Here is a 26932-nt window from a genome sequence, read left to right on the forward strand (position 1 = left end):
TGCACGCGTTGGCAGCGTACACTGACACTCTTGCATGGTGGAAGAGGCGAAGGAGGAGGAGCCAAAGAGGGGAAAAAAAAACAGATATAAGAGCGACCATCGAGAAGCGATCCAGTAATATGCGGGTCTGGACCGTAGACACATCAGCCCCGCAGGCGCCATTTGAAAGGGGGAAAAAAGACGTCACATTTCTCTTCCAGTGCCGCTGAGCTCGGACAGAGGCCTCAACATTGGGAAACAAGTGTAGCTTGTGTCTGCATCGCTCGAATATGTCTGCGGCCTTAGCTGCGACTGGTCTTCCGCGATGACCAGTCGCAGATCGCGCTTTCGTGTTGTTCACTCCCTCCTCCTCCTCCCCCCCTCTCCCTCCCCCCTCCCCCTCTCCCCATATCCCCCCTTTTTCTTCTTCTTCAGAAGCTCCCTTGGTGGTTGCAACCGTAAAAGCTGGGTATAGGAGAAGGAAGGGGTGTGGGGGCAAAGTTGAGGAGGGGGGGGGAGATGAGGGATTCGTTGCGCGCGTGTAGGGAATGCGAGGAATTCAAGAGTGCCCCCCCCCCAAAAAAAAAAAATACAATGAGATGTCGTGTTATTTCAAGAAAAATGTGTCGCGTCCGCTGTGGTTCGTATTGCCGCCTCTCCTCTGTCGCACGGAACCCCTGCGTTGCTGATATATCCCTTTTCTTGAAGCTTTGATCAGACTTCAAACGCCAAAGCACGTCTTCGAAACACGTGCGAATGAACACACACACACACAATCCCCCCCCCTTCATCTCCTGGAGATACCGTGGCTTCCCCTGTCCAAAGGACGTAGAAATACACATGAAGAGTCATGGAAGGATAAAAGCCCACAGACATACGCCCCCGAGGACTACACGCGGGCATGTCATTGTCTACCGGCTGTTACAGCCGCACCACTGCCGCCCCAGAGTTCAAGCACGGTACGGTGCTCCATTTCTAGACGATGGAGTCTCGAAAGTACTAGCCCGTACACGGGCACATAGTCGCTTAGCGCCGTGCAGCACATCCGCATCTGAGCACTACGTAAATGCCACGCAGTGCCGTTCTCAACAAACTCGTCGTCCATTGTGTGTATAGTAGAAAGATACTCCTCATCTTTGCGAAGAAGCCGGATCAGTCGAGCAAGTGGGCCTTCCCATGCGGCTCGCAGGGCCTCTCGAGCCGCTCGCTCGGTCTCCGTGATTTCCCTGAAAGGAAGAGTCTTACCCCTCACCAAGGCAGCGGCGACAGCCGTCGAGTCAGGCCGCACGCCACTCCCGGGGTTTGCCAGAGACGCCGGAGACACGGCCGTCGCAGCGTCGATGTCAGCTTCCTTATCGCACGCTGCCTGCAGCTCTCCAAGGATTGGGTCAATATTTGTGCTGGCAATCTGCACCAGCTCCTGCACTTTGGCTTCAAGGGGGGCCAAGAAATCTCGCCAGGTGGTCTGGATAGTGGGCAGCAGTAGTCCATAGCGAATACGCTGGCAAACAAGCTCATCTACAGTCAGAGGTAGGGGCCCCCTCACCGTGGTAGACGATGTCGGCCGAAGCGTTTGCGTAAGGGCAAACGAAAGCGACGGAGCCCCGTCTGTACAAAACGAGTCGCTGACACTTCCCTGCCTACTGCGAATGCTCGAATCGCGCAAGATGTGCTGCAGCGTGTACAAAAGAATGGCGTAGTTGCAGCGAACCTGGTGTATCACGCTGTCGCTGGGCCTCGTATCCATGAACGTGTCTGGGATCACGTCTGCCACATAATGGCCGAGTTGGAGCAGACACTGAATCTCTGCCTCCTCGGGTGAAACGCAAGACGGAAAAATTGTGTCCGGTGTAGAAGCGCTACAGTCCATCCCTGCCGACACCTCCTGGTGCACGGATAACGTCAGCGACAGCTGGCTTGTGCTTTTCGATGGGGCTGATCCGTTGATTACAGGGGCGTGCGGTTGTTCTGGAGGGGGCCCCAGAGCTGAGCGCAGGTCAAGTGGGTCGTCGCCGTACAAGCTTGCGTAGGTCGTATCCGGCACCCTAATTCCCATCGCCGCGCTCGCCGCCACGGTCGCACTAGTTGACGTGGGTGTCATCTTGCAGCCCGGGATAGTCCCCTCCACGCCCCGCTGGAGTGACGCTCTGGTATCACCAAAGGTGAGCGGGTTCTGGCTGACAGGGCTGGTGGTGCTCATCAGTGACGTCTTCGGCTCGCTTGGCACAGATGTCACGACAGCGCCTGTCCGTCGCAGGTTCGCACCCATCCGCACCAGCCACTTTGACCCCGTCTCACTCAGCTTCTGCAATGTTTTACTCCCTTGCAGCATCTTCTGAATACCTTTGCCGCCAGGACCAGGGCTGCTTGAGCCGCGCACATCCGAATTGCCTGCAGAGGTGTCGCCGAGGACATGAGGCGTTGCGCGGGTCGCGGAGCCTGTGTGGCTTGCCAACGCCACCTGAACCGCGTCCTCCGGTCTGATAGTGCCGCTGCCGCCGCTGAAGTAGCACACGAGAAAGCGGTCCACACTGTGCTCAATGAGGGTCAGGTACGTCTCAGTGCAGATGCCCTTGAAGGAGTAGTAGCGCTCCGCGCGATCCTTGAAGGCAGCGAGGCTCCGCTCCCAATCGAGGATGTACGCAGGCGATTGTGTCAACCTTGAGCTCGAAGTCAACGACGTCAACCTCGCTCTGACACCACCACGCCCACCACCGGCGGCAGGAGCAGCCGCAGCGCTCGCAGGCATCTGCGCGCGCGCATCTGCAGATTGAAATGCCTCTTCGGCGCTGGAGAAGGACTCCTCGAACCGGCACCGCCACTGAGAGCGGGCCAGCGTGGGCGAGACCAAAGACGTTTCCAGAAGGGCCGTGTTACGGCCCGCCTCCGACGCAGACGCGACAGCCACAGAAAGCGATCGCCAATCGCTGGGATGGAGCGGCAGCAAACCAGGGAGCTGGCACTGACTTTCGCGTCTGTCCATACCAGGCACGGACGACGCGTCCGGCGGTTGGCCGATATCCGGCGGTGCCTCGTGGTGCGAGGCGACTTGAAGACCTTGGGAGACAGCGTTGCGGTGAGGTCCTGGCGGCGGCACAGCTCTGGCTGGTGTGGCAGGCGTGATTTGTAATGAATGCTGGAGCCGTGAAGGCAGCGGGTATGACGGTTCCTGCCATTGCGGTGGGTGTGATGCAGATGGGAATTCTGGGGCGTCGAGCAGCGTCGGTGAGCAATAGGAGTCCGCGAGAATGGAGCCCGCTGCAGAAAACTTCCTGGCGAGGGCCGCGCCGTTGATGGCCACGGCGGGCGGGGTTGGCTGCCCAAGAGAGCCGCCACGTGTAGTGCTTGGGAAATGCAGGTGAGATGTCATGTCGTGGCTCAGCGCGCCTCCGCTAGCGGTCATGAAAGAAGAACCTCCTGCACCTTCGGTTGCGACAGCTGCGTGGCCTGGGGAACTTGAGGGGAAAAAGAAGCTCCGGCGTAGGCTGTCGTTGCCGGGAGTGCCCGTATAAAAACTCTCGACGTGCCTTCTCGGCCCAGTGAAGTTGAGGGAGCTGTCGTCTGCCTGTACCAGCGGCTGCTGCCCGGTGCCCGTGAAAGAAAGACGCTTCAGAGTTGAGGAATGAAGCTGCATAGAAGAGTGAGTTGGGGATACCTCCTGAAAGTGTATGTGACCCACGCCGCTGGCATTGGCATTGACGCTGCCGTCGTTGCCAGGCTGGGTGGTGGTGATGCGGTGGCTTCTCGGTGTCATATGCTGAGAAAGCGCTATCGTAGCCCCATCAGTAGCAGGAGCCGACGTCGTCCCGCCGGTGCTGCTGGAAGACATGTCACTCGCCTTCCAGTGAGATAAAGGCGGTACATAGCGGCTGTGAAGGCCCGCGCACCCTTTTGGGGGCTTTCGAGGCAGACAACTCATGGAGGCAAACATTGTCAAGGATGTCTCTCCAATATCACCGCTGGTATCACACAGACTGCCCACGCCGCCGCGTTGCGGGTTCAAAGAGCAGGGCACAGGTGGCAACATGGAGCTAATAGAGCCACCGCTGCTCGTGGCCGAAGCTTGCGGCGGAGTGGGGAGCGCAGATGCACCAGGCTCCGCGTGGGGCTGACCGCCGAGAGGCCCAGGCCCCTGATGGATTTGTATCGTGTACTCGGCAGTGGCCCGCGAAGGTGAGACGACCTCGCCCTCAGAAGTCGCCGTTGTCGCAGGAGAGGTAAGTGGAGGGCGACACAAACCTTGGAAAGAATCTGCAGTCGCAGTTGCGGCGGCAGGTCCGTTGGGAACCCCAGCCGGAGTGGGCTGCAACGATGCAACGGAGACCCCACTGTTTTCCGGCAACGTTGACCTCAAATGGGCGTGCGAGGGGGACGAGGGGACTATCACTGCGGATGCGTCCACCGCACCACCTAAACGTCCTTCCCCGGCCGTAATCGACACGGGCGACTCGCATTGGAGGTAAGACAGCTGACCCTGATGGGGGCCAGACATACACAGGTGGGGCACACCGGGGAACTTTCGTGTATCTGCCTCGGTGACGCCTATCAGTGAGGAAGCGTTGGGGTTTCCGTTCAGGCCACCACTGGGGATGTGCTGCCCAGGGAAGACGGCGGCCTGTCGAGGTACCGCTGACACCGAGCGAACGCACGCCGGTGGTGACGTCGTTATTTGCACCAGTGACTCCGGGGGCGACAGACACACTGCTGGTTGAGAAAGGGGGGATTCATGGCTTTGTCGCTGCAGCGAGGTTAGTGCAGCCTGGGGATCCTGAGACGCCCCAGTACTCCCAGCACGACTCGGTGTTGCTACTGTACCCGGTAAGGGGATCCCACAGGCACCGCAGTCGCTGACCACCGACAGCGAGAACGGGGCAGCATTGAAGCGCCCACACTGTGGATCGCTGAGCAGCGCCGTACGCTCGCTGGGGAGCTGGTTTGCCATAGGCGATGTCGCGAGCGCAATTGGTTTACTATCCGAGTTAGCGAGCGTGCTGCAGTGCGTGCAACTGCCACACTTGGACTCATACATCATGCCAGACGAGTGCGTGGCCATCGACACCCCGGCAAGCTCATCAGCAGTGGTGCCGACTGATACAACAGGCGGTAGCGTTGCCCACATAGGGAAGTGGCAGTCAATGATCCAGAAGTAAATTTGTTCGAACGCACTACCACCCCAGCATCACCCACCACCCCCGTACGCACACCAGAGTAAATGAGAGAGAAATGAAGGGAGAAGAAAAATTTTTGTGGGAGAGTGTAGAGGGAAGGAGGGGGGGGAGGGAGGGAAGGGAGGAGGGGGGGGGGGTGAACACGAGGCGACCACCTCCTACGATTGTGTGGTGTTGAGATGTGTGGAAATGATGCGTGGTGGTGACGGTGGGTGGTGCATGGCAGGCAAAAGACAGCAAATGGGTGTGGGTGAATGAGTAAAAAAAAAGAACATAGGACAATGAAAGAGGAGAGGATGAGAAGGATATCAACCTACGCAGCGTACGCGAAAGCAGGGAAAGGGAAGTGAGACGGGAAACCCGAGAAGGAGGAGAGGGAGGGGGGAGGGAACACTTTAGATATAAGAACAACAGGAAAGAAAAATGTCCACTCTAAGACGTGATGGGATGAAGAAGGGGCATAATTTATTTCACATGTGTGTGTATGTGTGTTGTGTGTATATGCGTGCAGTGAAGATGCACTTTCGATGGTGTTTGTACATAATCCCTTCCCTCCATCCTTCGCCAGCGCAAGTGTGTGAGGAAGAGATGGGAAAAAAAAGGAGAGAAGGAGGGAAAGAGGGAAAGAGGGAGAGAGAGAGAAATGAAAATCACACCGCTGCCACCATTAAGCCAGTCTGTTGGGCGCGTCAATTTATTCGACTTCTGTGTGTGTGTGTGTCTGTGTGGGGGGGAGGGAGGGAGGGAGGGGGGGGGGTGGTGAATGAGCATGCTTCATACACCAAAGCTGTACCGGCAGGAACAGAGAGCGTTCCTGTGCAACATCACAGATGCGCGTACGTGCGTAGTCTTTGGCGCATCCTCTCGAAGGGAGGAGGGCCGTGTAACGGCATATTCCAACAATGTTCTTGCAGCACAAAATAAGGAAAGCATCCTCGTACCTTCTCACACACACAAAAAAAAAGGGAGGGGAGGGAGGGGAGGGGAGGGAGGGGAGGGGAGGGGAGGAGGGGGAAACATGGAGAAAACGTAGAAGATACGCTCTACAATGCTAATAAAAGCATACGCCGTCGGCATACATTATAAAATCGTAACAGTGTCACGCCATCCCACAGTGTGCGTCACGCACACAAGCTCTCGGCATATATATATATATATATATTACACAAAGGTACCTACATATACAAATACACATATATATACACATATTTTTCAAGTATATATACACCGGCGCAAAAAAAAAAAAGAGCCCGTGAAGCAAACATGAAAAAAAAAGGGAAGAGGAAACAAGAAGAAATATAAACAAGCATTGCCACGCTCCTCCCCCCCCCCTTGTGTGTGTGGGGGGGTGGAGGGGTGGAGGGGTGGAGGGGAAAGTGGCAGGAGGAGGAGAATATGCACTCATAAGCGCGCACATGTCCCCCTACCGCCCTGAGAGGAGCAAGAAAGCTCGAAGGAAGGGGGAGGGGCTCGGAAACCGGGGACAGGTCCCCCCACACCGTAAAAGAGAAAACCGGCAGCGCGTACAAGACTTGATCTTTTCATGAAATCCACACACACACAAAGAGGGGAGAGTAGAAGCACTATAGACACATCGTAGCACGGGTTCAAGGCATAGTAGAGGGGGGGAGGGAAAGAGAAGGGGAGGGGGCCAAAACATTCACGGCGCACAGGCGCAGAGAGACAAAGCAGGAGGGGATTCTGGCCAAAGTTGGGCTTCCATGAAAAAAAAAAGTGAGAAAACACGAATGAGTGGGAAAGATGCGAGTAGGCAAAGGCTTAGAGAGAAACGGTGGAGGAGTGCTGCCTAACAAGTATGTCGGGCTCTTGAAGCACAAGTAAAACGGATGGGGGGCGGCTGCCTTACGACTGCCACAGTTGACACGCCGTATATATATATATATATATACTTGCGGCATCACATGAGCAAATAAACACACACACGCACGCATATATATTTATATATATATATACATATATATACGCCCAACCAGCTTTAAAAAGGGCGGGCGGGCAGTACGAAAGATTTGGCGCACATCAAATGTGCACACACGCACACACGCGCGCGCGCGCACACCGACAAACTCCAGAAACAAACGCGCCAGAAGAGATACCAGCAAGTGTATATATACAAATATATATATATAAGATACACGCACACACACACACAACGCATCCACGGACGCATGCCCGGAGAGGCGACTGTGTGTGTGCGTGTGTGCCTCGTGGGGAGGGGGGGAGGGTATGTGTATACGCCATTGCGTGACGGTGCGAACGCCAAGAATAGCGGGGAGGCGAATGAGAACATTAATCGAACCAGCTTTGATGTAAATGTGAAGAGGAGAGACCCTTCTTCCATTCCTCAACAAAATATATACGAGCATACATCTGCATCATCCTCTCATGGCATGTTGTATGACACCACGAGCACGAGAGAGGGTGAGACGCTACAGAATGGTGAGAAGCTCCTCGGCAATCGCCTCGACAACTGACGGCGAGCGGCCAAAGAAGGCCCAGTTTCCCAGACAGGCAACGTGACCGGCTGGTAGGATGTTGCCCAGACGAATCGCGCGAACACGCCAGCTCATCTTTTGGCGCAGCGTCGCAGCGATGGCACGAGGGGCCTGACGGTAGTGCGGAGCATGCGCCTCTCTATCCGACATCCGCGGCATTGTTGAAGGATCCGTCGATGGAGCTTGGAAAGAGGGGGCACCTTCAACAAGGGTCACCGCATTGCTCGCCGGCATGGCAGCCCTCACAGCAGTCACGTCAAACTCCGACGTCTGGCCCGCGAATGCACCTGTGGTTGGCATACTCAGCCGACGCTTCGCCGCGGCGTGCAGGGTGGAAGCGACGCAACGGACATGCTCAGAGGCCAAACGAGGATCCAAAAGAAGAGAGGAGATTGTGCTTGTCTTGCGGCTGCGGTGCGACGACGTCACCAAGTTGAGATCGCTGAGGTCACTCGTTGTTGCATCGGTGCCGGTGCTGTCAGGCGTAAAAAGGCTTTGAGGCACCGAGTACAGAGTGGAAGTGCCGCGCCGGCAGAGTAGGAAAAAGGACTGCAAATGTCTCGAGCCCGCCGTCGAAGAGGAAACCGGCACCGATGGCTTCGAGGTATTGTCGCGCTCGTAAGTACCTTCGACGGCGCGGTCGGCCCACAAGACGGTGACATCCTCCACGCGCACCACCTCTTCATCATGCGATGGTGCGGTGCTTCTGATAGTCAAGGATGTAGCGATGGCGGAAGGCTGCGTCCGTGCCACGGTGCTGCTGTCAGACATCGGCCACTGGGGCTGTGACGAAAGGAACGACGACGGCGACATCGTTAAACCCGAAGCGAAACATGAGTTGGCCTGGGGTCTCGGAGTTGCTGTTCGAAAGCCGTCGTCCTCGCCGTATCCCTCCTCCGTGACCTTTACAGGACTGTACGTGTGCTCACTTGCAGATGAGCAGAGCGCCTGACGTACTGCCGGCCCACCAACAGAAATGGGTAACGACACTGTGAAGGAAAAAAGATCCTCCAAAGTGTATGACCGCGCCCGCGTCGATACAGGGTGCGGGCGGTCGCAGCCTTGACCATAACCGGTGCGGCTGTGCGCCTTCTCCTCCTCTTCCATGTCGTCGAAAGAGCGAAGCAAAATTGGCCTCGATACCTCCACCGCATCGCTCACAAAGGCCGCCGCGCAGTGCGCTAAGCGGGGCGCCACACCGATAAACTTTGTGTGGTCCGTGTCGACGTTTTCGAAAATGAGTGAACACGTGCCAAAGCCAACGAGGATGTCGCGGTGCGTGTTCGCAAACAGCACACGGCGCCGAAACAACTGCAGGGCACGCAGATGGGGCTCATCGAGGAGGCGGTGCTGCAGGACGCGGTCCGCGTCAGTCAAGATGAGCTCGTCGTAGGTTTTGCACAAGTTCATGCGAGCGAGGCACCACGCACCAAAGTAAATAGGCCACCAAAGACACTCCCCGGCGCCGCAGTGGGGCGTGGCAACAGTCACAAAATTTTCAAAGGACACGTGAAGAGACTGCAGCCGCTGGCGCAGTGTCACGATAGCATCGAAAAGAGCGGCGTCGCTTTCACGCGTCTCAGTTTGATCCATAAGGAGGAGATATATAAACTCGCGCTGAAGTATGCCGCCGAAGCTGTGTGCCATCAACGAAAGACATACAGGAAGATCTGCCGAGGCCTCGGCCGATAGGCGCGCAGCGTCAGTCGTGCCCATTGTGCGAGCGTAGACCGCCCACATGCCCCGACGCTGCAGCTCCTTCGATTCCACCTCGTTTAGCCACGTGTGCAGAGCGGGCACCACCTCCGCCAGCATCCTGCGCGCACAAACCTGTGTCCCGGCGTCCGTGCGCAGGTACTCATTGCTGCCCGGTGAGAAGCACTGTAAGTTGCCGCTGCGATAGAGACGCCCATTTGTGCGGTTCGGGTTCTCGATCTTCAAGCGATAGGCGGCCTTGTACGCGGCGCGTCGCGCACGATGCTCAGCCGTGGAGATACTAGAAGTTGCGCTCGGCGCCGATTCTCTGAATGCATTCTTGGCAACGTGTCTAATGTCGCGCACGGAAGTCGCATCCAGGACGCTGACTTCATGGCTAACAAACAAATCAGTGATGAGGTTTTCAAAGTCCGCTGCGCTGCCGAGCACACCGTGCTGACACACAATGAAGTGGTATGGGTCAACAATGCGAAAGTGTGGTGCGGCAGCAGCAGTGCTGTCCGCGGTGGCGGTGCTCGACAGTGGCGGGCAGGCGAGGCGTGCATGCGCGCGTTTGAAAGCGCTCTGTGGTGTGGGATTCGATGAGGTGCACCATTCCAGAAAGCTGCGCAGCATCGCTGCCCAAGCCTACTCCTTTATGATCGAATAACGCACACGCGAAAAAAAAAACGACACGAGAAAGGGAGTAACTAGCGAAAAACGTGAATATCACCGCTGGCGTGAGAAAACGTGGGCGCTGTCGTACACTGGACAATTCAAGTGAATACAGAGTGCGGGTGGAGAGAGGAGGAGGGAAGAAACAGCAAACGCCAAATCGTGCAACCCAAAATCACAAATCGTTTTTTGGGGTGTGTGTGTGTGTGTTGGGGGGAAGGTGAAGTGGAAGGAAATCCACGAAAGAGGGGGGAGATGAGGGTGCCAGACAACACACAACGCCTCCCTCTTCTTCAGCCACATGGCATGACGCACGACGCGTTCGCCTTCGCTCATTCTTTTTTTTCCTCTTGATTTTATTCGTTAGAGACTTACACTCGATTGGTACACAATATGAACGGAAAAGTGCCGGGATGTATCTCGCGTGGTTTGGGGGGGAGGGGGGGGGAGAAAGCGTAGGTGTGTAGACCCAGAGGATGGTGAACGTGATTGGGCGATTAAGAGTGTGAGCCGGCGCAGCCGCAATCGCAAGACGGCGGCAAAAGGGAGCAGGGGGAAGAAGGAAACACACATGGGCACACACACACACACACGAGACAAGACACTCTCTTTTTCCTTTCTAGTCGCTTCACTGATCCGTCGATGTAGCAGCCACAGCCTCGCGCACGACCCGTGAACGACACACAGTACACTGTCGCGCCTCCACCTCCTGCATGGTCCAGGACGATGTTGACTCAGGCGAAGAAGAGGTATAAGACGCTGGGGGCAGCGGGCGCAGATAGCCACGGATCGCGCACTCGGAGCACAAAAGCAGCGGCTTCTCAAAGAGCGCGGGTGAAACCCCGGTACAGTCCGAGTGCGCATCGCCTATGGTCTCCCGCTTACCGACGGCCGCCATCACTGACTGTGGATTCTCCGCGTTTCTGCTACACCGCTCACACATACAGAAAAACCGGTATGTCCCGAGGAGGTTTCGGCGTCGCTCGGCGCTGTTCATCTCCTCAACGTCCGTGTAGCAGATCGTCAGCGGCTCCTGTGGCTCTATAGCTCGCAGCCCATAGAAGGCGGCGACGCGGCCGCCGTGGTACATGACGCGGCACAAATTCGGTACACAGGAATGGTTGAAGTAGGAGGCCTCTGGATAGACCCCGAAACCTATGCAGTGATCCTGCGTGTCATAGACCCCGAAACCGTTGCACTGCGCAGCGGCGCACAGCCGCTGGAAGTACACCTCCGATACCTGCAACACACCGCTGGTGTTCTTCTCATTATGTCCCGAGGGCTGCGAAGCGGTGTCGTCGTCACGGCAGCGAACCGTACCGCTTCGCTCGTGGAGGGGGAGGAGGTGCTGCAGCACCGGTAGCACCCGCTTCACAAAGACGCGATAGTAACGTTGATATGTGCTGCGGTGCTGCTTCGAAATGACCGATAAATTGGTCTCCAACTGAGCAAACATGGCGTACTGCGGAGTTCTTGCACTGAGCAGCGCAAGAGGGCCGTCCTCGGCACCGCTGCCGCTGGTGCCGTTGCCTCCGGTGCGCGTGCTCGCCAACACCACATTCGCTGCTCCGACCTCAGACTGGTCAGAAACAGCGGAGTCGGTGGAGTCGTCACGCTTCCTGAAAGTGCCCAAGGGGCCTTTCCAACCCAATGCTGCAGAAGCGATGCGTCGAAGCTCGGGGTCGGGGTCGAGCACCTCCACCGTGCCGGTCAGCCCCGCCTTGGCGCGGATCTCGTTAATAGACCAGACCTCCTTGGGGACGACCACGGAGTCTCTCGCTGCCAACGTCGAGTTTTCCCCCCGCTCGTGTAGGCTGCCGCCTTCTTCGGCTCGGTCGGATGTGCAGTCGCGACCACGTGTAGGCAGCCGCGACTGCACATCCAAGGCACAGGCTTGTGTTTCAACCTCGACAGAGACTGAGCCGTCAGTGACCGCCGGGGGCACTTCTAGACGCGCTGCGATCGGACCCTCCTCCCCGGGCACGGCTGCATCCTCCGCTGTGGGATTGAAGTGCGTCAGGTACCCATCTCGGTACGCACGTGTAATCACAACGGCGTTGAACAACAGCGCCTGGAACTCGAGCATTCGTGGCTCACTTGTAGACCGCGCCCAGTGCAGCGGCTCTTCGCCAGGCATCACGACAGTGCTGGACGTTGCACCGCCGGCACGACCCCGGTGGCCAGCGCTTGCCGAGGAGCTGGTCACACCCATCGCGTAGTACTCAGCCATAAGGCGAGGGTATAGGCCGCGCAGTACTGCGCACTCGCCGCTATGCTCGTGCTCGTCGCGATAAGCACGCCAGCAGGCTTCCGAGCAGTAGCACAGTACACCGCAGCCAACGCAGCCAGACATTGCCGCTTCGCCATGCCCCGCTATCGTTTCGCTCGACGAAGAAGAGAATACCGGCGCATCCCATCCCTCACAGCGCACCACCGGCAGTCCCTGATCCACACGACGGCTTCGCTGCAATCGCCGTTTGAAGAGAAGCTCCTCCCGCAGTCCGAGGGCTCGTTCCAGCAGACGTCGCTTCAACTCCACCGCGCTGTCCTTGCGGGTCTCGGTAGATTTGGAGGGCTTCTTCAACTTGCGGAACATCGCAGCCGCCGCCGCGGAAGCCGCGTCGTCGACCGGGGCACCGCCATTATCAAACCTGTCATCGCCGTCAGCGCAGGTGGCCTGTGTCCCCGCCACCCTGACAACACGGTCAAGCACCTCTTGTTCCTCGGATACGTCCATTGCCAGCTCGGCAAGGCTGCCACGGTTGCACAGCCACCGTCCTGCAGGAATCTCTTGAAAGCACACAGAGCACCACGCGGGGATGGTGGTGTGCCAGCGCGACGTCGTGGCCACAGACACCTTGTTCTGCGCGTCGCCCTCGCCTTGCAGCGCATGCGTGTAGTGCGACGCAGACGCCGACCCGCCTGCTGCCGCTGTGGAGACCAAACCCTTTGCCTGATTGCTGCTGCCATGTCCCCCTGCTCTCTTCGTCGAGGCCTTGCCACCACGGACCGCCTGTAACGCTGTGGTTACCGCATCGGGCACCGTCTCGACGGCCTTTGCGGAGAGATAGAGGGCGCTGGGGCAGTAATTTGGATTCATGACAAACCCATAAGGAGCTGACGCGAGCACAAGCTCACCGGGAGAGATGCGACGTCGCGCAACAGCGTGCCGGCCCGCCTCCTCCTTCAAACTACAGGTGAGAGAGACGCAGCTCTCTCTAGGGGCGAGCGAAAGCGTCGCATACGGCAATTGAGCTCTGCCCTCTGCGGGCATAGTTGATGTTACAGTCCGCAGCAAACGGGGGGGAGAGGGGGGGGGAAGACAAAGAAAAAGCGCGGGTATGAGTTATCCCCCCTGCCGGTGTTTGGGGCGAAAGGTTGAGGCGCGGAGAGAGCGTGCGTGAGGCGATGCGCAAATGAGGTTCACTGCGAACCTGTGTGGCGTATTGCCCCGGGTGTCTACGGCAGAAGATGTTGCCACACAACAAGCTCCCATAAGCACCACGGCAAGAGATTCGAAAACAAAGGAAAGGGAGCGGAGAATGGGAAAGTACGAAGGTCTGCACCGGGGTGTGGGGAAGGGGGAGGGGAGGTGTTAGAGCCACCCCAGTTCCCCTGTAGCGTCCGTGAAGCTGGAAACAAGCCAACAAGGACTATCTTGAGGCACATTGGACGCACTTGCGGGGGGAGCAACGAAACAATAAACTGAGTCATCTCCCCTACAGACGCCGTTGAGAGTCGCTCAAGGTATTAACTAAACGTGCGCCACCTGGTGGAACACTCACACTTCGCAACATCATGCACCCCATTCAAAAAGGCGAGAAAGGGGGGTGGGGAACATGAAGTGCGTGCACCCCCCCCCTTCCCCCCCCCGCTGACGGACAATTTGTTTCACTTTTTGATTCACCGCTAATTCCACGCAGAGAAAAACGGGAGGTGGGGGTGGAGTGGGTGGACGAGTGACCCCCTTCCTCCCCTCCCCGACAGAGCCAACCACACCCACCACAAAGGCAGACAGACAGACAGATCGATAGCAGTGTGTACACGCCTATCAAAGGACGAGCAAGCTGCTGCAAAGTCGCACCATGACATGCCTCTCCGCATTTACACCGCTGACGCCTCTGCCAGCGCCGCAGCCTCAGATGCCATTTCACTCACCTTCAGCTGCTCCTCCAGCTCCAGCAACCGCAACTCGTCCGGGCTAGGTCTCTCAAAAGCCGAGTGCGTTAACCGAAACACACGCTCGTCGTGCTCCCTCCTCCCCACGTTCTCGGAGCGGTGCCGCAGCACATGCTCTGGCAAGTCATGCGTATCCGCCAGCCGGTACGCATACAGCTTGCTGCGAGGCGAGGTGTCTAGTACACGCAAAAGATTCAGTAAGTGCTGCGGGTCTGCGTTCCAGAGAGGCTGACCCGTCTCCAAGTAGTATGTGATGGACATGCCAAGCGTCACGCACGGAATGGTGAGTAGTGCGGTGTAGCGTATGTAATGCCGGCGGAACTCGTCGGGGTGGTAGCGGTACTCCCTGTGAATGCGTTCGCTCATGTTCTCAGAAATCTGTTTTGACATGGCATCCTCGCTCCACGAGTCACGCAGCTGCTGCGCGCCCCACGGCGCCTTCTTCTTGATCTTCACCTCACTAAAAGGTTTATGCTTACTTTTGCCTATTGAGGCGGCTGACGGCATCTGGCGAGTGCGGCTTGCCTCAGACGGGTGATCCGTGCCGCGCACACGCCTCTCTCTTGTCGCCGGGGGCGCAATGTCAGCGGCAGAGGATGCGGCTGAGGATGCGGTGCTCACCGCTGCACCGCTCAAATCCATCGCAGTGTTGGCAGCCACCTCGCTCGGCTTGTCTGCAGATGATGCTGAGAAATGTGAAGCAAATGAGGGTGTCGAATAGTGTCTCCACTCTCTTGCGCCGGGAACGATGGAGGCGATCGACTCCTCACACAGTGGCGGCGCCGACCGTGACGACGCGGCACGCGCTGGGCATAATGTCGCACCTCGCGAAAGAAGGAGCGCATCTCCACCACATCCGATTCCTCTATGCAGGCGTTGATCCGACGTGAGCACATAACTGAAGAGTCCCGATGGGGAAGCCACGATAGACGGCAATAGTTGCATGCGGGCGTGCAACAGGCGCCGCAAAGGCCACGATCGGGTACGCAACCTGCCCCTACAAGACATCGCGTCGACCCTCAATGTCCTGTCGGTATGTGAAGGTTTGGGAAACGGGGGTAGAGGAAGGGTAAGAGTCGGATAACCAAACACACACTAAGAAAAGCAAAAATTTCATGACAAACGCTGCTATCGTGAGTGAGTGAGTGTGTGAGTGAGTAAGTGGAGAAGGGAGTGCAGGGACATGAACTCGACAGGACCCCCCCCACACACACACACACACCCTACCACTGTCCCATGCTGCAGCAAGCAACGGGCGCAGCAGCACGTGTCCTTTCATACCCCCTTTTCCCCCTTTCATGTGACGAAAAAGGGAAACCATCAAACTTGAGCACGCAAGTATCCACAAAGACGTCGTCAGAGGAAAAAAAACATGAAAAAAAAGGGGGGGCTGGACGGGTGCGTACACTCAAGGCGTCGTGAAGAGAGGGAACGGGCCCACCTCACCTCGCCTCGCCTCACCACTACCCCACCCCCCCCCACCCACTGCGTCTCCACCCACGCACACACACACACACACACACCTTACCAGTTAGAGGATAGCAAAGGAACTAGAGTAAAATGCCGTCAAGCCGCATCGATATATCTTGAGTCTATAAAGTGAATCGGTCAACTATACTCGCTGTTGCAGGCCGCTCCGACATGGCGCCCCATTTCAAGACCTTCACGCTGGCACGATCATCGGATGAATAGCTTTCGGTTTCCATTACGATGTAGGGCGCTTGAGTCTGTCACCACTAGAAGCGGCTCTGGCATGGGAAAAAAAAGGGGGGGTACAGAAGTTGTACCGGTTTATCCACACAGTGGATCCTCAACCTCTGGGACTCTCCACCCCACCCCACCCCCCACTCCCGTTCATGTATCCATCATGACGAGGGCGGTCTAGAGTAAAGAGATTGATCGGAAGCCCTGGAGAGTGCAGACCAATAAATAAAAAAGGCGGCAGCACATACTTCAGCGAAGATGAGGGCCCACATACATGGTCACAACGAGTACATCACACATCCTACCTGCCGTAGGGTTAAGCAGCCCGAAAGTAGGAGACGGAGGAATGAGGGAGGCGAGAGAAGGGGAAGTGAGTTCCAGGGGGGGGGGCACAACCATTGGATACGCGCAGCAACATGCAGTACCTTTATGGGGTGAAAAAAAAGGAGAAAATATTATCAAGGTCGTCGAGAAAAAAAAAGAGCAGCCAGCAGCAGCACCAGCACCATCACCATCACAGCAGTAGGGGGAGGGGGAGGGGGGAGTGTTACCTGTGGAGTATGTGAGACCACGCATGCTACGCATGACCACCACTCACCTCCCCTTCTCCTCCTACTCCAGGGGCAACACCTTGTAGGGGTTCAAGATCCCATTCGGGTCCATCATCGTTTTGAGGTCCCTCATGAGTTGAATAGCCTCCTTCGTGCGGGAAAGATGAAGGTAGTCACGCTTTTGCATGCCCACACCATGCTCAGCCGAGATGCTGCCGTCGTGTTTGGCGCAGTACTCGTACACGGCTGGGTACAGCGCCGCGTCGAGCTGCTTTCCGTGCGAACGGGTCAAATCAATGATGTTCAGATGTACGTTGCCATCCCCAAAGTGGCCGTAGCCGACAACAATCACCTCGTCCGGATTCATTTTGTGCTGCCTGTATAACATCTCACGCGTGTACTCAACGATGCCGTAGAACTTGTCAGTTGGGAACGAAACATCGTACTTGTAGATGAGTCCGCTACTCGACAAGTGTACCGGGACTCCCTCGCGCAGAGCCCAGAGTTGCTCGGTTTGAGAAGCAGATTGCGAAAGGATGGGTTCGTACTGGCCGCCACCGCTCAGCTGGTCGCCGAGCTTTGTCTGCGCCGCCTCCACAAAGCCGGAGAGCTTGTCAAAGTCGTGCTCCTCATTGCTGCCATTGGTCTCCACTAGGACGCAGAAGTACGCAGAGGTGAAGTCCCTGCCCATGCGAAACACATCATTCTTGGACGTGCGCTCGTAGGGCACCTCCTTTGCTGGGCTCATCGCCAACGACTCCCCGTCCATCACCTCGAATGCCGACAAGCACTCGGCAAGGTGACTGTTCGCCAGTTGGTAGAGCTCCAGCACAGACTCGAAGTTCATCAGGCGGAACATAGCCAGTTGCTTCGACTTTGGATACGGATACAGTTGGATGGCGGCGCGAGTTACTACGCCCAGAGTACCCTCACTACCGATGAACAGGTGCTTTAGGTCATAGCCGGCGTTGTCCTTGCGCAGCGTAGACATGAGGTTCAGCACGTCGCCCTTCGCTGTCACCACCTCAACGCCGAGCACGTTCGAGTGCATTGAGCCGTAACGCGCAAAGTGGATGCCACCGGCGTTCGTACTCACGTTACCGCCAATCATCGAGCTCCCCTTCGAGCCCATCATGAGCGGAAAGAGAAGCCCCTCCTTCGCACAGGCTTCCTGACACTGCTGAAGGATGACACCAGCCTCCACCTCAACCGACATCGTGTTTTTCGACACCACCGGCTTCGCGTTCATCAGATGGGTGCATAGGACTAGTTCATCGTGCACCGGCTCCGATCCGTAGACGATGCCTGTGTTGCCGCTCTGCGGCACCACCGCCAGCCTCTCCGCTTGACAATACTTGAGAATCTTGCTCACGTGTGCGGTGCAGGTTGGCATCAAGACAGCCGGTGCGGAGCCTTGGACCTGTCGCATCCAATCCAAATTGAACGGCGCGATCGCCTCCGCGTCCGTCAACATCTTACCCTTCCGCTGAGAGGTGCTGCATGGCTTGTCCAGGACACTTTGGAAGTAGGCCAGGTGGTTCGGTGTCACCTTCGCGAAGCGAGGGCTGCGCACCGCATATTTTGCAGCCCTCTCGAGTGGCGTGAGGCACATTCTTCTCGTGTTGTAGAGAAGCTTGAAAACGGGCAAAAAATCGAAAAGGCAACAAACGAAGCGGCGGGGAGGGGGGCTACTTGAAGTGTGGGAGTCGGCCAGGCGGGATCAACAGGCACATGACAGTCGCTGCACGAGAAATCGATGGTGTTTTTCTCTGCTGGCCAGCAGACATGCACGCGTGTGTTCCAGTCTGGAGGCGAACTGGTCTACAGAGAAAAAGACGTGTGGTGGCGGTGGTGGTGGTGAATTATCACAGAGGAAACAAACAAAAAAAAGGGTGGTGGCAATGAGAGGCGCCACTGTCCAATAGTGCACCAAACAGATATCTGATCAAAGACACACACAGGCAGAGACTCCCTCGGGGTGAGGAAGGGAGAAGGGGAAGGAAGGAGGGGGGGGGGGGCGAGAGGAAAAACGAAAGGAGATCAGTAGAGTAAGAGGGGGGAAACGCAAAGCGTTACAACATAAATAGAGCGAGCATTCGGTGTGTGTGTGTGTGTGTGTGAGGGGGGGGGGGGGAGGGGGGGGGGGGGAGGTTAAATAGTTGTACCCCTCCCCTTCCCCCTCCAATATTATTTTATGCCGTTGATATGTTTTTAAGTGGGTCTTGCATCACCATCACCCCTGCCACCCTCCTTCCCGCTGAAGATTGAGGCGCCGGCAGAAGTGGCTGGAGAGGGAGGGGGGCCTGATGGAACGCATCCTCAACTACACAAACCGCCACACGACAACGAGTAATGAACCACAGCCCCCCCCCCCACCACCACCACCACCACCCACAGCCCCCCCACCACCACCCCTGAAAGACATTAGTTGAGGAGTCACAAGAGTAGAACCCACGCAGGAAACGTTCGAACGGAAACCGAGGGGAAGTGAGTAAGGAGGAGGAGGAGGGGGCTAAGGAGGGGGGGGGGCACAGGGGTACAATAGGGAGTGTCCCCAGGCGGAGCGGCATTGGGACGACAACTGTTTACGCGGCATCGCTACTTCTCGTTATTGGAGAGGACATCACCCCCTCCCCCTCCGCCACCTCCATTGTGCACTGCGGGCAGCGGCAGGTGAAGAAGTAGTTGTTTAGTAGCTCCTGCCGCTCCGCACGGGTGCTGGTACCTGGGTCAAGTGGAATGTAAGTGATTGTGACTTGCTCGTCAGCCCGAATGGGCCGCGTCGCCTTGAGCACAATCTCATGCGTACCATCCACGTTGCTGACGACAGCGTTGGGTACGCACGAATGGTTGAAGCAAGACAGCAGAGAGTAAAGGCCGCCCCCTTTCAAGATCCAATCGAACCCCCCAGTCGACGCCGACTCGACAGGTGGTAGCACATAGTCGTTCACAGCGTGTGCATTCAACACCATCTGACCCAGCAACGTTTTGAGAGTGTCGGTGCTCAGGAGCACCTGCACAAGCGCTTCTGGCCACAGTAAAACGGGCGCCAGGGCGGCTGGCTGCTGCTCCTCCTCCCCAAACGACAGCGGGTGACGTTGAACAGAAGACAGCGTCGCACCGCTGGCGACGAGAAGATGTTCGACACATACATCAGCCAACAACACACGCAGTTGCGCTATCCAGGAGGCGAGCGGCACGTTTCTGATCGTCGCGTTGTCTGGTAGACCGATGAGTCGATTAAGCGGCGTGACGACTTGGGTGAAGAGTTGATAGTTCAGCGAGGCAGTTGACCACATGTCACCAACACTGGCAGAGTGGCCAGACTCCTGCTGCTGCTGCTGCTGCTGCTGAACGTAGTCTGCCTGGAGCACCTCGTGTGTAAGCTGCTCTCGCTCAATAGCGTAGGAAAGGCGGTGGGTGACCCAGGCGACGCCGCGGGCAAGCGCCTCCAACGTGATCGCACATGGTGCAGAGATCGGCGCGGGTGAGTTGGTGGTAGGAAAGGGGGACTCAGACGCCGTCACCGTATCAGCTCCCTTACCGCCAGACCCACCGCTACCACTGTGACTCGCCCGCAGCTCAGGTAGGCAGGAACACAGCAAACGGTGCACGCGAGCACTAGCCTGTTGACACTCAGAAGAGCAGAAATAGGACACACAGTCTGGGCACTTTGACCACGACTCGGGAAGCGCAGCAGCAGCAGCGGCACCGGTGGCACAAGTCAGCGATGAACAAGGCGTGACGGACGGCGACTCGGCGTCGCTCACAGCAGATGACAGGTGATGGCGGCTGAGACGAAGGCAGTGAAAACAGAAAGGAATGGACAGCGCCAGTAGCGAGGGTGCCGGCCACGACACGATAGGAATCTCCTCTACCAGGGCAAAGCCCTTCTCCATGTCTTTGGTTGCCCTCACATGCTTGCCCTCCTCGCTCGTCACACAAACCTTGCACGGGACCCCTAGGCGGTCAAAAATGGTGTTCAACTCGCTTACGGCCTTCACGTTAGAGTCCATTCCCGGCGCCGTGAGAAGGCCTATAAGCACACGAACACACAAGGGGAAAAGGGGGGGAAGGGGGCAATAATGAGGAACACACAAAGCGCGCCTTTCGTGTGTGTGTGTGTGTGAGGGGAAGAGGATTGATGTGTACGAGAGCAAAGTAAGCGAGTGCAGCTGGCTGTGAGAACACCGGACAATACACACACATATATATATATACTATTATTATTATTATTTACACAGCCTAGAAACGAAGGTGGTGGTGGTGGTGGTGGAAAGAGGAGGAAAAGGAACGGGCACCTCTCCACTATCGAGACAGGGGGTGTGGAATGCAACGGGTGGCCGAAAAGCAAGTAAAAAAGTACACAAGAGAGATGGACAACCCGAAGCACACAGGCATCGCACAGATAAAAATGAATTGCGCGGGGAGGAGGGGGACGAGACATCCACATAGGCTCCAAAGTGATGGGGGAGAGCTGCCTCTCCCCCATTCTCCCCCCCCCCCTCCCGTCGCCCTGAAGAATCGTCTGAGAGCTTATTCAAGGCGAGCTCTGATAGTGTCATCTTCCTGAAATACACCCCGCGAGCGCGTCCCCCAAGCGAACAACAACGGAGGACGAACACCACCACCAAAGACGTGTGCGTGTGTGTGTCTATATCCCACGCCAACACCTCTCTCTCTCTCTGAGCGCTCCTCAGCACGTGAGCTGAGGAAGCAGCGGACGCGCCCAACCGCTTCTCCTTTTATATATATATTTTTTTAACCCCTTCAATGAGCATAGACCTCTGTTGTTCACCCATGACACCTTCGTTACCCTCGTTGACGGAGTGGTAACAGCACCCAATTTGAATGACCCCAACATGTCAGCCAAATACACATTTACACACACACACATGATCACCACCTCACTCTACACCGCCTGCGTCGTATTGAATTCTTCTCGTCAGGAAGCTCCACTCCCGCCAGATCAGCTCTCCCCCCCCCCCCGTGTGGCCATGTATACATAAATATTTCTATACACACAATGATACGTACTCAGACAATTGCGCAGTGACCACAGACCCAAAATATGCACATAAACACTCGTCCGTCCCCCCTCCCCCCCCCCTCTCCCTTCCCATCTCTGTCTTTCACTACTGTCGCGCTATTCGAAATCCTTTTTGGGGGGAGGGGGGAGAAAGGAGGAGGGGGGGCCTCAACCCCCTTTGTGAGCGTCCTGACGACTCTTGACGATCTGGTGGCACAGCGAGTTCATGCCCTCGGCCGTCTCCACATCCCTCAGTCCGGGCTCCAACTCCACCATCTGTCTTAGCACGGCCACGTACTCGGGGAAGCGCTGGTTCGCATACTTATTCATCTCTGTCACCATCGCCTTGAGATCAAACTTCCCGTTCAGGCGGTGGCGACGGACCCACGCGCAGATGCGCGCCTGGAACGCGGAGTCGATGTCGCTGTTTGTGTGAAGAGCGTTCAGAACGCCGGTGCCCTCGTGGTGATATTCACTCACGGTACGGTACGCCTGATTCAGCATTGACAGCACCACGCAAAAGCTCAGCAAGAACTCCACGGTCTGCTCGCACGTGGTCTGCGCGTGGCGCACGTGAAAAGGGTCGGCTGGAAACCGAAGGTAGCGCAGTGTGGCAATGCAGAGTTGCTCCAAAGAGGAGGCGTAGCGCACAAACATCTGATTGACGAAAGGAATGGGCGTCACGAAGCGATCAAGCGTGTAGAAAATGCTGATTTCTGCGTCAGTCATGTCGTGCAATGCGGCTGCACGGCTCAGGCGCTCCGATAGTGCCGGCATGTTTGGAAACACGTCGAAGCTGGGTTGAGACACCGTAGGGCAAACCGTAAGATCAAGCGGGTCTGCAACGGCGCTGTTGGATGTGTTCAGCCACGGATCATCCAAGTCCTCGGGCAAGCATCCGAGAAGTACGTTGTTAATTATGTTTGTTGCACCAGCGTGCGTGGCGACGTTGCCCTCGCCAAAGAGAGCCTGTGATGGCACACCCGTGTGCCCCATCACACCACCCATAAAGAAAGCATCGGCAGTGCTGTTCTCGTTGCGGTCGGCTACCGGAGAACCCACTGGGTGGGCTCCACTGAAGCCATGTGCGCTGATGTCTCGGTTCTGCTGGACATGGCCGCCCCACGTACTCGAACACCTCGCAGGAGTGAGTGCCGGCCCGTTGACAGCTAACTCATACGATGATCCCAGCGCAGACAGCGGCAAAGAGACGGAAGGGGCAACAGCCGACGAGCCGCCCCCCACGGACACGACCCCTTCAAGACCCTCGACACTGCCTTCTTCGCCCACGCGATCATCTTCTTCAGACGCGGCAGGCGACGTGGGGGCCGCGACAGCTGCCCTGGCGGTCGTGGTCCACGGCACGTAACCACCGTCCCCAACCCGCGTGGGAATCGCGTAGAGCACTGCATCAGCGTCAACCCAACGCAACTGACTGACGAAGAAGATAGAGATGTAGCACGGAGGGGTGTGGCTGTTGAACAACCCCGACACGTCTGACCCGCGGAGGTAGAAGTATAAATGAAGACTTGTTTCACAGCTTGCGAGGTCGCAGGCATGGGGGCCGATGAGGGGCGTCCCAGCCATGATGAGCTCCACCAAGTGCTCTCGTTTGGACCGTGCCTCACTGTCTTGCACCGTCACCATACGCGAAAAGATTGGCAGAAGTACCTCCACCGCGGCCGCGCGCCACAGCGCCTTGACCGCGCGCAAGGAACGTTCCGTCAGGAACGGCTTGATGCTGTTGAAAGAGATGATCAGCGCCGTAGAGTCGGTTGAGATCACTCGCCAGCGCCGCTGCTGATCCACGCGGAACTCCTGTGGCAACATGAGGGCCTCGAGGCCGATCGTATCACCAAAACTCTCAATCTGGTCATGCTCGTTGAGTGTCGTCCACTGCCCATAAACGGCACACAGGCTCCCGAAGACAACGACCAGGAAGGCGTTGTCAGGCAACGTGATGATGTCGCCCTCCCTAAAATTACGGATGAGACCCATGGAGCTAATTGCGTTGATCTCCGCCTTACGCAGCCCCTTTCCGAGCGTTGTCGCCGCGACAGCGCGCAAGACAAGGTTGCTCGCCTTCTGCGATGCATTGTTCTCCCATGTCAGAGGCGTGTGTGATCGCATGTGCATCACCATCTCCTCCAGCATCTCTGTCGCCCGTGTGCCGAGGACATGCTCGGAGTGAAGCTTCTGTGTCGTCTCCTCGAGTGCGTTGGCGACGGATACAACGGCACGGCTGCTCGCGACGTTGTTCGTTGCCTCAGGGAAGTTAGCGTAGAAGAAGCGAATGGCACGGTTGGCTGCTGTGATCTGTGTGGTCATCCACCGCACCACGCGCTGCGCCTGCGCCTCTGATCGGGTGAACTTGAACTTGAGAGGAGAGATGGCGGTCAGACACTTTACGACGGCGAGTAGCACAACAAAAGCATTCTCCTGTGCACGACGGTGAGTCGCTGCGAAGTAGCCCGGACTGCAGATGAAGCGTTCGACAAGTACAACCCAGGGAGGCAACAGACGACGCATGAGATCGGCAACCATTCGATCTGTCTGTGCCTTCTCCGCCCCACTGACTGCGCCGTACACCGCGCCACTGGAGTCTCCTGGCCGCGGACTCATCCCATCGTGCATCGAGCTGTCGCGGTTGTGGTTTTCATCAGCCCCGGTACGCGACTCATCATCTCCCGTCGAGTCGCTGTCCTGGAAACCGGTGCCACCGCCGCGGACCACCACATTTGTGGACTCAACCACCCCTGCCAAACTTGGAGCACGTGAAGAGCGCTTCTGCATCTCCTCTGACCTCTCTGGAAGGAGCGCAGCCGCGCCATCAATCGTGACGTCTGTTGCGGAACGCTTCGACAAACACTGTGATGCGCTGAGTGGTTGCCGTTGCCGTGTCGATTCCCGACTGCGACGACTCAATACGAAAGATGAATGAAGTCGTGCCCGCCGCTGCGAGGACTGTGTCTCAATCGGCTGCTCCGGCTCGTTACTGCGGGTGCCACGGTGGCGGTGATACCAGTACATCTGCTCCACGTTCAACAGTTCACCCTTGTCAATGAGCGTGGCAATGACTGCACCCAATTGCATCACAACCGTCTCCGTGATTAGTTCGTTATCCCTCTGCCGCCACAGCGCCGCCTTGAAGACAGACATCAGCATTCTGTTGACTGTCTTGTCCTCATCCTCTTCCAGTACCACACCAGCATCGCGGAATGGGCTTTGGATGTGGGCCCGCACGAAACCCTCCACATGCATCCAGCTTGCATTGCGATACTTGGGGTCGCGCTTCACGCCCTCCAGTGCGTGCTCCTGAGAACTGCGCATGAGCTCCATCGCGTACTCCATCGTCGCGATTCTGTATTCTGGCTTCGACTTGAAGCCGAGCCGCTCCACAACGCGAGCCGACGTGGTCGCGTTCACCAGCAGCGTCAGCAACACAATCCCCGACGTGATCTTTAATATGTCGACACCCTCCTTGAGGCCCTCCTGTTTTACAGCAAGTGCCAGCGTGGCGGCGACGCCGCCGCGCAGTCCGGCGTGCACCATGAGCGCTATCCGCTTCTGATCAAATTTATAAGAAAAAATGTTCAGAACCGGCGAGAGTATCTCCAGCATTAGCAGGCGTGACAGCATCATGGCAATGTACAATGCGATGACTACAAAGATGTCCGACAGCTTCAGCGTGGGCAGCACATCCGCGACTAGGATTACGCCGACGAGGGAGAAGAGGACTGTGTTGCTGAGGTGGACCAGAAACTCCCACGTCGAGGAGATGATGTTGCCCTCGCGCCCGGGGAAGAGGGAAGGGCAATAGTAGCTGAGAAAGATGCCCTGGAAAAACAGCGTCAGAACACCACTCGTCCCCACCAACTCCGCAGAGATGTAATAGGACACGTACGTCACAGAGACGGTGATGCATGCCTTCGTGAGGCCATCCCCCGTGCGACGCAGCCAGAAGGACTGGACGAAGCCAAAGAGCGGCCCGAGCACAATGGGCAATAACGCAAGAGATATGCACTGCAACACGATCATCCCAGCAGACTTCTCAACGAAGCCGACGCGCGCCGCCGGTAGAAGAAGACTAAACAATATAATTGCAGTTCCATCATTCATGACAGCCTCGCCGTCCACCATAGCAGTCATGCTCTTGTCCACACCCAACTCCTTCAGGAGCGCGACGACGGCAACGGGGTCGGTGGCAGACAGCAGCGAACCCAGCAGCAGTGCCGCGTACCACGACCAAGCCTGAAAGCATCCCTTCACTGGCAGCGCCAACAGTGCCGTGTTGATGAGGACACCGACCGTGGCGAGCAGCAAAATCTGCGGAAAGATTCGGCGCAGTGCATGAATGTTGATGGCATAGCTGCCCTCAAATATGAGCACCGGCAAGAAAATGTAGAAGAGCAACTCGGGCGGCATGTCGCCCAGTGCCTCCGAAACCCCGGGGAATAGCCAACGAGCCACCACACCCACCACGATACCGTACAGAAAAAGCACCACCGTGTACGGAAGCGGAATGCGGCGCCTGTGTGTCATAAAGAAGGTGCCGCCAAGAAAGATGAGCATCGTGACAAACAGAATCCTCACGGAGAGTTCCTCAAACGACTTTAAACTACGACATCCGGGGTCATTTGTGTTTGGGGAATCAGCAGAGCCCTCGAGTGGCGTAGCTGTACGGGCCATCCTGACCTCAGGGGAGAAAAAAAAAAGGGGGGGAGGAATGGGAAATGGGAATGGGCGAAGGGAGGGGAGCGGGGAGGGGGAGGGGAGGGGGGGGGCTGAATGAGCACGTCCACAGAAATTCCTCTCCCGCAACTTATGAACTCGCACACACCGACGAAAAAAAAAAGCCGGAAAATGGTGAGTGAAAGCACAAGAGTCAACTGGTCGTGCAAGAGGGGTGGGGTGGAGGGGATACACACACACACACACGCAAGAAAAAGGCTCGCACGGGCGCCACTACATCCAAGGAAAAATAGTTTATATATAAGCTCAACCAGCTTCACCAAAAAAAAAGCTTTTATATATGTGGCTTTATATTTGTTTATAAATCGATAGACTTTATATACAATGATGCATATTTGTGTGTGTGTGTGTGAGAGAGACGCTCTCTCTCTCTCCCCCTGAAACAGGCAACGAATCGTAGTGGTGACTATGAAGAAAAGCAACAGGGAAGGAGGGACAAACAAACAGACGACGATCCACACGCCTCACACTGAGGAGAGGGGGGAAGGGGGTGGGAAAAAAAATAGCAGAAAGAAACTTCTTGGAGGGGGAGGGCCGTGAAAATCAAGGCACAAAGCCCTCTGGGCTCTGTGGTAACACCCCGGGGGAGAGGGGAGGGGAGGGGAGGGAGGGGGACGTATCCGCGGGCAAGCGAGCTGTGAAAGGGATACAAGATCTTCTCAACGGCGCTTGTATTAGGGGGTTACG

General features: G+C 57.0%; 7 protein-coding genes across 7 annotated transcripts; all 7 read right to left on the minus strand.

Annotated features, from left to right (window-relative positions):
• Positions 1-883: 883 nt before the first annotated feature.
• Positions 884-4006, minus strand: JKF63_04852 (uncharacterized protein; the record flags this gene model as incomplete). The annotated part of the gene is made up of 3 exons (XM_067900824.1): positions 884-2920; positions 2951-3279; positions 3403-4006. 3 exons carry the CDS (start codon positions 4004-4006, stop codon positions 884-886), a joined length of 2970 nt encoding a protein of 989 aa, XP_067757024.1.
• Positions 4007-7594: 3588 nt separating this feature from the next.
• Positions 7595-9991, minus strand: JKF63_04853 (uncharacterized protein; the record flags this gene model as incomplete). Its single annotated transcript, XM_067900825.1, has 1 exon — positions 7595-9991. The coding sequence occupies one exon, from the start codon at positions 9989-9991 to the stop codon at positions 7595-7597; it is 2397 nt and encodes a 798-aa protein (XP_067757025.1).
• Positions 9992-10658: 667 nt separating this feature from the next.
• JKF63_04854 (uncharacterized protein) lies at positions 10659-13130 on the minus strand (the record flags this gene model as incomplete). Its single annotated transcript, XM_067900826.1, has 1 exon — positions 10659-13130. One exon carries the CDS (start codon positions 13128-13130, stop codon positions 10659-10661), a length of 2472 nt encoding a protein of 823 aa, XP_067757026.1.
• A 1004-nt stretch (positions 13131-14134) lies between these two features.
• Positions 14135-15217, minus strand: JKF63_04855 (uncharacterized protein; the record flags this gene model as incomplete). The annotated part of the gene is made up of 1 exon (XM_067900827.1): positions 14135-15217. One exon carries the CDS (start codon positions 15215-15217, stop codon positions 14135-14137), a length of 1083 nt encoding a protein of 360 aa, XP_067757027.1.
• A 1308-nt stretch (positions 15218-16525) lies between these two features.
• JKF63_04856 (uncharacterized protein) lies at positions 16526-18076 on the minus strand (the record flags this gene model as incomplete). The annotated part of the gene is made up of 1 exon (XM_067900828.1): positions 16526-18076. The coding sequence occupies one exon, from the start codon at positions 18074-18076 to the stop codon at positions 16526-16528; it is 1551 nt and encodes a 516-aa protein (XP_067757028.1).
• Positions 18077-19049: 973 nt separating this feature from the next.
• On the minus strand, positions 19050-20480 carry JKF63_04857 (uncharacterized protein; the record flags this gene model as incomplete). Its single annotated transcript, XM_067900829.1, has 1 exon — positions 19050-20480. The coding sequence occupies one exon, from the start codon at positions 20478-20480 to the stop codon at positions 19050-19052; it is 1431 nt and encodes a 476-aa protein (XP_067757029.1).
• Positions 20481-21661: 1181 nt separating this feature from the next.
• JKF63_04858 (uncharacterized protein) lies at positions 21662-26182 on the minus strand (the record flags this gene model as incomplete). The annotated part of the gene is made up of 1 exon (XM_067900830.1): positions 21662-26182. The coding sequence occupies one exon, from the start codon at positions 26180-26182 to the stop codon at positions 21662-21664; it is 4521 nt and encodes a 1506-aa protein (XP_067757030.1).
• Between the last annotated feature and the right edge of the window lie 750 nt (positions 26183-26932).

Source organism: Porcisia hertigi, chromosome 23 (assembly GCF_017918235.1).
Source record: "Porcisia hertigi strain C119 chromosome 23, whole genome shotgun sequence".
In the NCBI taxonomy this organism is placed as follows: domain Eukaryota; phylum Euglenozoa; class Kinetoplastea; order Trypanosomatida; family Trypanosomatidae; genus Porcisia; species Porcisia hertigi.